Source organism: Patiria miniata, unplaced genomic scaffold, assembly GCF_015706575.1.
Source record: "Patiria miniata isolate m_02_andy unplaced genomic scaffold, ASM1570657v1 HiC_scaffold_7, whole genome shotgun sequence".
Classification (NCBI taxonomy): domain Eukaryota; kingdom Metazoa; phylum Echinodermata; class Asteroidea; order Valvatida; family Asterinidae; genus Patiria; species Patiria miniata.
Genome location: NW_024037074.1, coordinates 23,835,417 through 23,849,601, shown reverse-complemented (window position 1 = coordinate 23,849,601; position 14,185 = coordinate 23,835,417). Strand labels below are relative to the sequence as shown.

Genomic DNA, 14,185 nt, shown 5'->3' with positions numbered 1-14,185 from the left:
TAACGTTGTGCAAATCCGACCCGAAACCGACTTCGGTTTGGTCCAGTCGGGTCTGTTTCCACTATTTCAGTTGGGTCGGGTCAGTTTTGGTTTTGCGTGTTCAATCTTTGCCTAGGCAGCACAATACTACCATTGTGTCTGTATTCATAGTCCTAAATGCACACTACACTGGCACCGCTGCGTTCTGTGCCACAGCATGCAGTACGCAACGCACGCGCTGATCTCCATATAAGGAATGTTTATGCTACTTGCGCGAGACACATACCATAAACAAAGCTAGAGGGGTGTTTCACAAAACATGAAGTAAACTTGTTGAAAATTGTAGGAAATTTATAATTTGTGACTTTTGACTTTTTAACCATAAGTTATTTATAAATGGGAATAAATATGAGCTTGGCCGGTATTGAACAAGTGTGGCATTAAACAAGTACAGTCCATTGTAGTTCCAGAAATCTCAAACAATCCCTTCCGTTTTTCCCCCGTGACAGAATCCTCTGGCGTGTCCGCGGGAGTGATCATCGGCATCATCCTGGCTGTCCTGGTGGCGGTCCTGCTGATTGCCCTGGTGGCATGCTTCCTGAAGTCCCGCTCCAAGACCACCAAGGCTCCCTTGGACATCGGCACGGTGGGCTTCGACAACGCCATGTACAGCGTCAGCACGGAAGAGGTCAAAGTCAGTGACCCCACCACCATCAATACCGCGTCAGCCGAGGCATAGCTGTTTCACAAACTAGGATCTAATTGCATTGATCTGTGTTTCATGCCATCTTCCTTTACTATGGACTCGGTACAAGTACCCCTTGAACAGTAACAAAGAGAAGGCCATTTCACACTGTCGTATCGCCTACCCTTGTTGTATTCAGCACAGGTCCACTGCAACACAGGTTCCATTGAACACGGGTAGGCAAAGCATACCGTTCACACTAACACTGGCTTGTACATGGGATAACCCTAAATTTTGGATTGTCTACCTGGATAGAGCCTCTTAACCCTGGTCCCGATTGAGGTTGGACGTTACCTGTGTAGAATGCCGGACATGTGTAAAAGCCACATGTGTAAGATTCTCGCAAGTCTGAGAGGGCTTGTCAAATTGTCGGGGTTGGAACTGGATATTTTTGATAGTGTGAAAGGGCATACAGAGTTAAGAGTTAAGTTACGTGCTCTAATAAATATTCACATATGTAAATTGATCTGTATTGAAGTATTGGGGGGGGAATTTGTTGGCTTTAAGATGAAAAATTTATTAAAACTGTTTTTGTGGGAGCCAAATTTTTGAGGACTTTTTTTGTTGTTACAAACTTGACAGAAACTTCTTTGGGGTTGAGATTTTGCTTTTTTTGGGGGTTCAGATTTTCACACTTCCGCCATGGGCATGCAGAGCCTCCATCTTACAACTTTACACAATAAATATAGCCAGTTCAGTGATTCCCGTCGACTGAACCGGCTATTTTTATTGTGTAAAGTTGCCAGATCGAGGCTGTGCATGCCCAATGGCGGAGTGTGAAAAGAGCGAATTGGTTATTTCAACCACCCCTTTCCTTCCTTTAGAAACACTGGTACAATTTGGATAAAAGACATCATGAACACCATCATGAACCTCCTTAAAAAAAACCTTTTTAGATTAGGATAAAAATTATGGTCATATCAGAGGCAACAATATGGGGTTTGTGTAATTGTAAAAAAAAATTTAAAATCAGTAAGAATGTAATTATCTTTCACACAGATTCTCTTAGTGCTTGTTCAGGCACAACTTTATTACCATGGAAACACATGTGTTTTAGTGTGTACGAGTGTAAATATTCAGTTTGTAAGATATAATCCTTCTGAATTTGTTCTAAATTTGTTCATGTTTTGAGGATGGTTTGAAACCCACTACTGTTCCATTATGGTGAGCCGATTATGTTTTTTTCTTAATTCCATCATTCCATTAATTAAGACAATCAAATCCACACTCAAATCCACACTTTCCTATGGACAGTCTTTTGACCAGTTCCTGCTCTCCTGAAGAACTTTTAAAATTTTAAAAAACTTTCATTTTTATGCCATATGTGATCTATGAGAGTTAAGTGACAATGTGAATATTAAAAAAAACTATAGTGATCTATGTTTTTATATATTTTCTAGTTGAATATCTACGATTTTGTGATTTTGCAACTTGTATTATTAATCTTATTGAACAATTCCTGTATATTCCTAATAAATGTTGATCTATTTCTAGTTCAAACCATGTTGTTTCTTTGTTTCCTGTAAATATTTGCTTCATTATATTTTGTTTGCAAAATCTGAATGATGAATACATTGCTAGGTCTCTCTGAGCACGGAGCCACTTCATTGATGTCTTCCCATCATGGTTTCTCAGATTATTTCTACGCATTTGCAGGAACAAAACAAGTTTGTTGTAATACAGTAACTTTTGCCATTTCCTATCAGTGCACTGTGCCAAAATTAGTTTAACTCTCAAGATTACAACTGATAACGCGTTGACACATTTGCACGCGAATCAAACATGCCAAAGTACGTGTAATGTTGTTCCAGGGGGGCAGCCAAATAAATCTCCTTATCTTAAACAAAAAATATGGTAATTGCAAGTTGAAGTTGAAAGCTCAATTATTGAAGTCCAAATCACTGATTGTGAGTGTAGATAATTGCTTGACCTTTGTGCAATGACCAAACTTCAAAATCAAATGAAAATTTGTTACTTCTGTGTAGTTTTCCTTATTTCTAGCTGGTAGGTTGGGTCTACCCACAGTTTGGCAGATTCTTCATTTTTAGGTGGAGAATTTCCAAAATTGAAGTTGCAGCCCTTTGAAAGTTTCACAAGAAATTTATTCTGGGGACTCGGGCCGATTAGAAGAACTATTATGAGGTCTCTTCTCATCTGTGTGTTGGCTCTTCTGCCACTCGGTATGTCTACCTCATATATTCTTTTGAGTAATTTCTACATTTAGGCTTGTAGGGGTGGGGGGGGCGTGGCTTCTCCCTTTTTGTCTTGTAACATATTGCACAATAAGGTGTTTCAAGGTAATTATGCAAGGTAATCACAGGGCAAAAGGAGCACTAGTTGCTAGATGCAGGTGCATTTTGGAATGACCACATGATGACTTGGAAGCGCCAAAGTTTTTCATTGACGATGCGTACACAGCAACACTTGTAAAATTGCCCTGTCGGCAAGATGGCGCATATTACCGTGAAACGCCTTATTGTTGAAAGTGGCTATATATAATTAAGTTGTTATAATTTTGTGAACAGACTGTGCAAGATTATATGTCCTAGATTTTTTTTGTCTGTGTGATATTCAGTTTTCTGAAAAGAACGTAGTATGACGCCACTTCTTTGGTTGTGTGCAAAGTCTATGGAGAGTTGAGTGCATTTTCAAAGTATTTTCTAACAAATTAGAAAGGTTTCTTAGCCCCTGATTCAAGTCTTTCCAACATTTTTTGGCAATGATTGTCCTTCATTGAGATAATATGACAAGAGTGGCATCAGGATGCAGTCTAGACTGCTTTGATGGATATGATACTTAAATTTGCATTCACCGTGCTCTTTTCGAGTTTCATCCCCTCCCCCCGAAAAAAATCAATTCATCTTATTAGGTTTATTTGTCTAGCCCCCCCCCCCCCCCAACAAGTCATTCATTTTTGAACGAGGCATTGACTGAACAAAAAATCTGCCCATGTTTAGTTACCGGTAATATTACTTTGCAAATTTCGAATTACTTACTGTCCGACAATAATTCCGTTCTTGCAGGGTAGGCTGGTTCCAGCCCCACAATCAGTACCAGTATTGATAATGTACGGACCGGGAACCAGTCTGCATGTGAAGCAGATCTGTTTGTGCCCATAAAAGCCTTTTCATTTCAGAGGGTTGTAGACACCTAACAAATATTTTAAAAGAAGTGTTGGAGGTGGAATAAAACATCCAAGTTTACATTTGGAAAGAATGATGCAACCTAGCCACTTTTTTACTTCATATATCATCTCAGTGAAGGTCATTCATTGCAATAATGATGATGAGACATTAATCTGGGACTGAGAAACATTTCAAATCTTGTTAGGAAATACTTAGAAAATTTTCTCAACTCTCCATAGACTTTGTACACAATCGCGCAAGTGGCGTCAGGTTGCAACATTTTTTTCATTTTATTAATAAGCCAGATCACTTAAGCAAACAGTTGTCTGCTTTGGTTTTGCTTATCTTTTTTTTTTTTTTTTTGGCTCAATTTCATATTGAATGCATTTTAGTGCCAAATTCTTCACTAAGAGTCTACACGGTCGTTCATGATAAAGGAAATCCACATTTGATGGCAATTTTCACCTATTTTCAAATATTATTTTCAACTTTTGATTAGTAGCTATCAAAGTACTGGCGTTTACGCATCAGTGACGAAAAAAATAGTTGAAAAAGTTGAAACTATCCAGTAGCACAAGTTGTGTAAACATGCTTATCAAGAAACCTTACGAAATTTGTTTTTACAAGTTCGCACTAGTTATATTCTTCAAGTTCATAACATTGTGCAACTTGGTAGGGTTTGAACAAGTATTTGATGTTAACACACCTTTTTGTGTATTGTTAAACATTTGGTAAGTTTACCAGATCTCTTGTTTTAAAACAGATTACTTAAGGGAATGTACATCATTGGCTTTTGCTGTTATTTTCAGAAATGAACTATTTGAGGGGTCAGTATAATAGATCAAATATTGTTACACTAACATGTTTGAAGTTTTGTGTTCGAAAATGCTGGAAAACCAAGAAAAACAAAAATATTCAAGCAGTCTGGTTCCCTGACTCCACTAAAGATGAAATAGATCGATATTTATAGATGCCGGAAAATTGTAAGGTGAGGGAACCAGTCTAGTCTGCCCGCACCCGTTCATGAACATGTAACCAATAGCAAACAAAATTTAGACAGAAAAAAATGGTAAATTTGGATCAGTAGTTGAAAAATAGTTAGGTTTTTCCAACGGTGGTCAGCCGACCACCGTTGGAAATGTATACAAAATTACCATTTTTTTGAAAATGACTTCACACCAGGTGCCATAATTTTACAGTATGCTTTATACTGTCATTTACCAACATCCTAGTAAAGTATTTCGTAAAAACTTGGTAGTTTTATTTTTCGATGTTTGCAAATGTATATTCCCTTTAAACTGTAAAGGCCTTAGTCAACTTCACGCCCCACTCACGCTCAGCATGACACAGCCCTTACTTTGGGAAACCTTTGGAATTGATCTGAATAGCGTGTGGTCTTTGACACTCTTGTGAAGCCCATTACACGTCCACTCAGTTTGATTTCGTTGACTTAACTTATCGGCTACAATCGCAATTAATATTTGTGACATGGTGGAGTGTGGAGTTGTATCATGAGTGGCCTGGTACATAAGGTCTTCCAACTTTGGCAAAACATTGCATAACTTTTTTTAGGAAAAAGGGTTACAACTTTTCAAAATTCTGTGGTTGTTCAATGTATTGTACCACAAAACCCCCAAGTGTCTTTAATCTCTTTTTTTTTTAAAGGTATCTAGGATCATTTTGGTTTTTTTTTAGCATTTTTGCTTTTGTTTCAAGCCACAAAATTGCTCAAAATCTGAAGTGCGTTACATAACAACTAACCTAATGAAGTTTTTCTTGGTGAATCTATACATTTTGAGAAGACAGAGAAAACATATGCACAATTGTTGGGCTTCTAACACATAAAAAGTATGCCTGCAGACATCCTGTTTTGAAAGTACCTTCACTGTTAGCTTTCTCCAAATAATCATGGGCATCGTCGGGGGTGGGGGGGGGGGGGTTCAAGGGGGTGCCCCCCCCCCTTCCCATGGAAAAGCAAAAAAAAAGTGGAAAAATAGTCCAAAGGGGGGAAAAAGAAAGGAAAAAAGGCGAGGTGGAAAGTCATATTGTTGTTAGTACATGTTTAACAACATGTACAAGCATTGTGTTATTGTGTTTATTGTATTAACAAATTCCAACTTGGGGTTTCACAAAAATAAAAGTGTAAAATAATAGAAATAACTCCTGGGGGTTTTGAGTTTAAACTTGGACAAGTTTAAAAGTAGATGTGTTTCTTCTGAAAATAGTATGTAAAATTTGAGAACTTGGACAATTATGAGGGATCGTTGAAGAATTATTGTAATTACACATATATTTCAACAGACAAAATAGAAAACTGAAAAGAAAAAAAATCCATTGGCTGAACCATCATTCATGGAGGTGGAGGGAACAAAACGAAAGTACTAGTTCTGAAATTTCTGATTCATAATCACCAGCATTTTTTCCACAAAGCATGGTCAGCTGACAGTTTTTGTCTGCCATTAAGGTCACTGAATTTTATTTTCGCCAATCTATTTTGTTAAAGGCAAAACAAAGAAAAACAAATGCCAAACTTTGCCCTGTTAACTTAATGCCGGCAATCTATAAGACAGTAATGACTTTGGTTATCATTGTGTCCACATTGTACCTGGTGTTGCCATACACAGACATTTGTAGGGGAGTTAAAAAAAACAAAAAACTGTTATCTCATTTGATGTTTCTTATAAAATAATAATATATTTTCTTTTTTTAACTGTTCCCATCTTGTGGGTTGGTCCAGCTGAAAAGTGGGGTGTCTTAAAATCTAGCCCGGTTTGCCAGTGTATATGTGCGTGGTCTCCTTTAATTCCTATAGCTTCATGTGATCTAAGAATTGAAGGGAGAAGCAGAATTTATGAAGCAAAAATCATGATTTTTGGAGCATTTACCCATTTGGCACATCACTACTTCTCCAGCCTATGCCAATAAAATCAGGATACCCACGGGTGAAGCTGAGCAGTTGTTGTAAAGTATCTTGCCCAAGAACATCCTGATTCTCATTGAGAATTTAAACCATGCCTTGTTGCCCCTGAGTCAAACGCCATAACCACTGGCTCACTGTGCTCATGTGACACATAAGACATGTGTTTTCTGTATCTGTTGTTTTTATTATGTTTTGCTTATTGGTTTGTTTGTTTGTTTGTTTATTTATTTATTTGTATAGCTCTCTGCCAACGATGCCCCCATGGTTGGGAGATGTACACCGCTGGGGACACCTGCGTCGTCCTCAAGACGGACTCCAAGAAGAACTTCTATGAGGCCCAGAAGGACTGCAAGGCTTACGATACACTGACTGACCTAGTGGTCATCAAAGATGACGCCATGAATGTGAGAGCCTACTATAAAGCCGCTTTTCCATATCCAAATTTTCAGTCCATTATTTTGTCTGTTAGGCCTACTCTAAAGTTGGGGCCGACTTACACAATGGACACACAATGGACTAATGATCCCTTTATAGAAAGGTTACATGTATTTTTGTCTGAGTCCCCAAGTGTACTTAAATAGGAATCATGAGGTACTTATATAGCATTTTATACCCCAAGTCTCAAAGCACTTCACAGCTACTACCCCTGTTTATCATAGCCCATCAGACTACTTTTCGGCAACTCAGTGGATCAGCCTAATCATCTCTACCCTCACACGTACCAATTTATACTCCTGGTTGAAGAGAGACAATCGTAGTAAAGTGTCTTGCCCAAGATAAGCACCATGTTCCCCCTCAGGGTTCAAACCAAATTCATAACTTGAAAATTATATGAATACTGAGAGATGGACTGCACCCAAGTAGATTTGGAGCAAAGTTACAAATGAATGACTAAGAATTTAAAGTTGATCAAAGGAAAAAAAACTAGTACTTTGAAGAGCACAGGTAGTGCTCTTCAAAGTACTAGTTTTTCCTCTTAATTTAATTAAATTTCCTTTGGGTGTTTTATTTAACCAAAAAAATGCTTCTACTGTTTGTGTTTGCACCCATAACGCACACAAGGATTAACTGAATGTTGTAAATCATTCAAAATGTGTAAAGTATGTATTCCATAACTAAATGTAGGCGCGTCTTTTTTTATTAGATTCTAATGCAAAAGTTAATGTTTGTATAGAAATATAGCAATATAAATGCGACATCTATTCTTAAAAAATAGCATGGTAGAACAACTGTTATGGAGAGGCTACACAGACCTTGATTTTTAAAGTTATTTTTTTTTGGCACAGGGGTGTGGCTATGCATTGTCCGTTTTTTGATTGCAGGTTTTCCTCAATTGCTCAAATTGTTGTTTCTTACAGACCTGGGTAGCAAACCTTGTCAATAGTGTAAACGATCGCTTCATGCTTGGACTCTCTGATCAAGGCCAGGAGGGCAAGTTTGTCTGGGTCAACGGAGATGAGCTAGACCAACAGGCAAATAAGTGAGTCTTACAGTTGTAATTTACCCATCTTAAGACATCACAGGTTAATCACAAGGCATAGCGAGTCAAAAACAAGTCATAACTGGTCCATCATAAGTCACAGAGATGAGCTTGACAAGTAGGGCCAGATTGGTTTCAAGAATTATTTGTAATATAAGTCATCACAAGTCAATCACATGTCAATCATAAGTCAATCATAAGTCATGGAGATGAACTTGACAAGTAGGGCCAGAGTGGTTTCAAGAATTATTTGTAATATCATAAGTCATCACAAGTCAATCACAAGTCAATCATAAGTCAATCATAAGTCATGGAGATGAGCTTGACAAGTAGGGCCAGAGTGGTTTCAAGAATTATTTTTAATCCACTCATCATAAGTCATCACAAGGCAATCACAAGTCATCGCAAGTCAATCACTAGTCATCGCAAGTCAATCACAAGTCATCGCAAGTCAATCACAAGTCATCGCAAGTCAATCACACGTCATCGCAAGTCAATCATAAGTCGTTGAGATGAGCGTGACAAGTAGGGCCAGAGTGGTTTCAAGAATTGTAATCCACACATCATGTCATCATAAGTCAATCCTTACCTCATCACAAGTCAAGCACAAGGCAAGCACAAGGCAATCACAAGGCAATCATAACTCAACACAAGTCATCACAAGTTAATCGCATCAACCACAAGCTGTGGCAAATCACACACAAGTCAATGTTGTGTCATTCAGTTTCAAGTCAAACGACAAGCGTTTCAAACCAGCTACAATGAAGACATTCTTTGTCATGCTGTACCCTCTGGTATATGTAGTATGTCGTTTGATATTTTGCTTGTGTTAGTGTGCTTGCTGAATGTTTTATTCTGTTTGATAAACCAGTCCTAACTGGAATACAGGCGAGCCCAACAATTCCGGTAATGAAGACTGTGTCACCATGTTACCAACCGGCAAATGGAATGACGTGGGCTGCGGCACATCATATTACTTCATATGTCAGAGGCCGAACGGTAAGCAGGAGATTACCTTTCTATCTAGGCCATCAGCCTCGGTCCAAAATTTTGGCCACCGGTATCAAATGAGGGGAATAATGGTCATAGCGATTTTTGGCAAGGTATACACCTCCAGAGTTGGGAAAATATGTGATAGCATTGCAGCGGTGGCAGCTTTTTGGGTGTTATCACCCTTTTTTTCAAAATGTCTATCAAAAAGCTTGTTACCCCTCTAGGGGCGGTATACCTTGCGCATGGGCACTATAATCATTTATGCCCTGATTTGATACTGGCCAAATCCCCAGGCTGATGGCCTAATCCCTGTATTTGGAATCCGAAGCTTACCCATGGATTTCAACAGAATTAAGTTATGGACTCTGTGTAGAAGTACCTCCTTAATGCTTATAAAGGGATAGTTGGGGGACACGGTAGCGGATCTAGGGGGAAGGGGTCGGGGGTCGCAACAACACCCCCCTCCCCTGTTCAGCCGCTGAGTTATATAATAGTAGTAAAAATGGGGCCAAAAAACAAATGGAAGCTAAAATTACTTTTTTTTCCCTCAAATTGTCTTATAATGCAGGAGAGATCATTGTAGATTTCAATTTTTTCTGGGGCAAGTCCCGGCCGGGGTATTGATGAGTCCAACTTTATTTTGACCGGTGGGTGGGGGGATGTGTTTGGAGGATGTGGGTGGGGGTGGGGGGTTTAACGCATTGAAGTCAACAAATAAAAAGGTCAAAGGCCTGCAGCAATGAATCGAATTTACAATATTGATCATTTACTTTATTCAGGAAAATTAACATTTTTTTCCCATAATGTAAATAATTAGCATTGGTCGGTCAGGTGGGGTTGGGGGGGGGGGCTGTGGGGTGTCGTTAGCCACCCAAATCAACCCCCGTGATTCGCCCTTGTGGTAGTAAAGGAGACTGATTCGAGAAAATAAATAAATAAACGAGATTTACCAAGATTTGCAAATTTGCTGTTTCGGAGTCGTCAGCATAAGCCTGTTTATAATAAATATGATAAGGCCAAAAAAAAAAGTCTCCGGTTTCTGGTATGCGCGCGCGTCGCCGTTGCCATGCACGTCGGCAAAATGAAAAAGTTTTTTTTTCAATGAAAGATGATGTCTCAAAACCGCCAAACTCACTGGTTTGACTGGAATCCTGCTGCTGCACAATTTTAACGTGTTTTTAGATGGGGTTATGATCGAGAATAAGCTTTATGTGGCCTCTCTGGACTCCCATATATTTGCACTAAGTTTAGTCGGACACCATTTGCAGTCATCAGCCGACATTTGAAGCAAAAAAGTCAGGTAAAAAAAAAAAAAAAAGCCGTGGCGCTGCACCACTTTTTGGGCAAGCTCCATGCCAGAAACCGGAGACTTTTTTTTTTTGGCCTAAGCTTTAATACAAGAACAAATTTCAGATGAAAAGCAATATCTTTTTTGCTAATGGTTGATTACATTAACATTCTTCTTGTTATTCCCTCCACAACGACGTCTTGATAAGGTTGTGAATATCTTCTTAAAAGTAGAAAGTAGCCCCCTATAAAAAAAAAACAATTAAAAATTAACTTCACCTAATATTTCTTCATCTTCACGACAGACGTTCCACTGGCGTGCGACGAGGACAATGGCTGGACCACGGGCGTGGAGCGCTGCTTTAGGTACTACGGCTACTCCATGACGTGGGCCGACGCCCGCCAGTACTGCCAGGATCGAGAGGCTGACCTGCTTCAGATCCACTCAGATGCCGAGCAGACTATGATCCTGACCATGTCTGTGGCTGGAAGCTGGAACACCTTCTGGCTTGGACTGACCGATCAGGTCAGTACTGTTTGTCGGTCGGATCGGTTGACTGTCTGTAGCTCAGTCCTGTAGGCTGTTATTTTGATGTGACCGTTAACTATTGATTCTAGCTAGGAGACATTCTGGATTGAACTGGCAGATCAGGTAGGGGCTGTTAATCGCTGTTTGTCAGTCTGGTTGGTTGACTGTCTAGGTCAGTCATGTAGGCTCTCATTTTGATGTGACTGTTAGCTATTGGTACTAGCTGGAAGACCTTGATTGGGTAGATGGATCAGGTGGGGGCTGTTTGTCAGTCTGATTGGTAGACTGTAGGGCGTGTACTGTAGGCTGTTATTGTGATGTGACCATCAACTATTGACTCTAGCTAGGAGACTTTCTGGATTGAACTGGCAGATCAGGTGGGGCTGTTTGTTTGTCTGATTGATCGACTGTCTATAGGTCAGTCCCGTAGGCTCTCATTCTGATATGACCGTCAACTATTGATACCAGATAGAAGACCTTCTTGATTGGGTAGATGGATCAGGTAGGGGCTGTTTGTCAGTCAGATTAGTGGACTTTTTGTAGGTCTGAGGCTCTCATTTTGATGTTACTTTCAACTTTTGATACTAGCCGGAAGACCTTGATTGGACTGACCGACCAGGTAGGGGCTGTTTGTCGGTCTAATTAGTTGACTGTCAGTAAGTCGGTCGTATAGACTGTCATTTTGATGTGACTGTCAACTATTGGTACAAGCTGGAAGACCCTCTTGACGCCAAACTGACACAGATTAAATGTACCTTACATTGTAATATACAACATTTGCAAACATCAAAGAATAAAACTACCAAATTATTATGAAATACCTTAATTACTGAACTGTAAGTGCATAATAGTCTCAAGTATTCTGTCAAATCATGGCACCTGGTGTGCTGTCATTTTCAACAAAGTGGAAATTTTGAATCAATTCCCAATGATGGTCGGCTGACCATCATTGGAAAAACACTGACCTTTTTTTTCAAATATACTGCCCCAAATTAACCAAATTTAGTTAGTCCACATTTTGTTTGCAATTGTTTACACATCGGTTAACAGGTGCAAGCCAGCTAGTTGGTGTAACAATACTTACTATAATATGCTAACCCCCAAATCCATCCATTTCTGAAATTACAAATGTGGTATAATACCTCTAATTTCTTTTTATCTGCAATGTTTCTTGCAAGTGTATTCAAATTCTTGTCTTTAAAATTCATTCTTCGAACCTTTAGATCAAGAATGTCCAAGGACAGTATACTTGGGTGGATAATACCAATCTTGGAAGCAACACAAACTGGGCTGCGGGCCAGCCAGATAACAGGTAAAGATATTTATATGATATGGGATGGCTTCGAGGGGGATACAGTATACATTGCAAGAGCTATACAAATATTGCATGAGTCTTTGACTTGTGCAGTATTGGTCTCCTTGCCTTTTACTTTCTGTGTTTCCTTTTTTTTTTGATCCAGGCAGACTGCACCTTCAACACATTCACGATATTGTTCTTCATTTCAAGTTCAATATGTTTTAATATAAATGATCTAATTTGTTTTTGTTATTTCAACAGCTTGTTGACGCGAGTTTGCATCTGACGTACCGCATCATCGATTTTCCTTGAATTCGGTTGACTTTGTTTGCGACATGCCTTTATTTGAACACGAATAATTTAAAAACTCTTTTAAATATCAAATCAATACTCACTCGCTAGGGATAAAGTTAAGATTTCAAGCTTTAAAATGGTATACACACAATGGCGGTAAGTGTTTCCTTGCCGACGCTAGAGCCTCGCAAAAAAAAAAGTTGCTGTTATTTTGGAACGCGCTGTATATATATATATTTTTTTTTTTTTTTTCATGCAATAAATTCAGAATATGAGCTAATCAAACTTTGGCATATGTCTCTTCTGGATAGACTGTTTCTTACCATAAGGCACTCATCAGCAGAATGACAAAATATAGAATACAAGTAGCATCTTATCTTATTTCGAATCAAGCGCGCACACGCGTTACATGCTTTACGTCATGAAGTTAGTACGCGTTTACGTCACTGAAGTAAGAACACACCTGTCTCGATGCCTGCACTTGGAGACGATGTCGCTTCTCTTATTTAGTGTACCTACATCTGGCCTACATATGATTATGTACTTCTCTGCTATACACAAATTGCATCTCTTGTTTACGTATGGCAGTTCTTTCTGAACAATGCCCCATTTGATTTCATAGTCTTTCCCCTCGTCCTTTAAGTCCCATATATGTTTACTTAGCTCTGTTTGTGACCTCTTGCTCTCGGATCTGAATGACTGCTTATGGTTTGCCAGTCTCGCCTTGAAGGTTGTGGATGTTAGCCCGACGTAATATATTTTCTCTATTATTTTTCAAGCTTTTTTACAAGTGGAGGCAACTGCGTTGAAATTTTGAACAACCCAGCTGACGGGAAATGGACCACAGCGGCTTGCACGAGCAAGAGAAGCTTCGTCTGTGAGAAAGACAAGGGTAAGGAATATGGATGTTTTTTTCAAGCCTTTTACAGTTTGACTATTGAATAAAGCCAAGGATTCTTGAAAATCCTTTGATGAGGGAGAAAAACAAAGCCAATAAGGGCAAAGAGGCAACAACAAAACAAACAAACACTTGAAAAAAATGACCCATATAGGCCTAAAGAGTAAGAGTTCAACTTTAAACAGTTCAAACTGTCTTGAAAAATTGAAAAAATTTCATAACACAATGTGAAAGTGGGACCTTCCATTTTTTGTTTTAACTGATATCCTGACATTTTTGTTCCCGCAAATCAGCATATTTTGTTTCTGATAGCCAATGTGTTTCACCAGAGGACAGGTAAAATATTTTCATTTATATATATAAAAAAGGTGTGGACAGCTTTTGAAAATTGAAATATTGAATGACTTGAAGAAAAATGGGGATTTTTTTCTCCAAGTTTCCTGGCAATTTGGTATTTGAAAAAAAAGTCAATTTTTGCAACGATGGTTGGCCGACCATTGTTGGAAATTGATACAAAAATGTCACTTTTCTTGAAACTGACGGCACACTAGGTGCCATGATGTCACAGGATGCTTAAAACTATTAATCACTTACAGTCAAGTAAGATATTTCATAATAATTTGGTAGTTTTTTTTTTA

General features: G+C 38.9%; 3 protein-coding genes across 3 annotated transcripts in view; all 3 read left to right on the top strand.

Moving 5' to 3' along the window:
- The window catches only part of LOC119745046 (lymphocyte antigen 75-like), a 59,483-nt gene extending 58,272 nt beyond the window's left edge, over positions 1-1,211 (top strand). The window contains exon 52 of the mRNA XM_038221270.1: positions 489-1,211. Within this exon, the coding sequence (XP_038077198.1) occupies positions 489-718 (230 nt within the window). The 3' untranslated portion in view covers positions 719-1,211. The remainder of the gene's footprint in view (positions 1-488) is intronic.
- Positions 1,212-7,023: 5,812 nt separating this feature from the next.
- Positions 7,024-13,887, top strand: LOC119745045 (macrophage mannose receptor 1-like). Its single transcript, XM_038221269.1, has 8 exons — positions 7,024-7,173; positions 8,128-8,249; positions 9,121-9,248; positions 10,835-11,105; positions 11,647-11,677; positions 12,282-12,370; positions 13,429-13,541; positions 13,841-13,887. Exons 1-8 carry the CDS (start codon positions 7,042-7,044, stop codon positions 13,885-13,887), a joined length of 933 nt encoding a protein of 310 aa, XP_038077197.1. The 5' UTR covers positions 7,024-7,041.
- Positions 13,436-14,185, top strand: part of LOC119744846 (macrophage mannose receptor 1-like) — a 45,565-nt gene continuing 44,815 nt past the window's right edge. The window contains exon 1 of the mRNA XM_038221019.1: positions 13,436-13,541. The gene's annotated coding sequence lies outside the window, so the exon portion shown is untranslated. The remainder of the gene's footprint in view (positions 13,542-14,185) is intronic.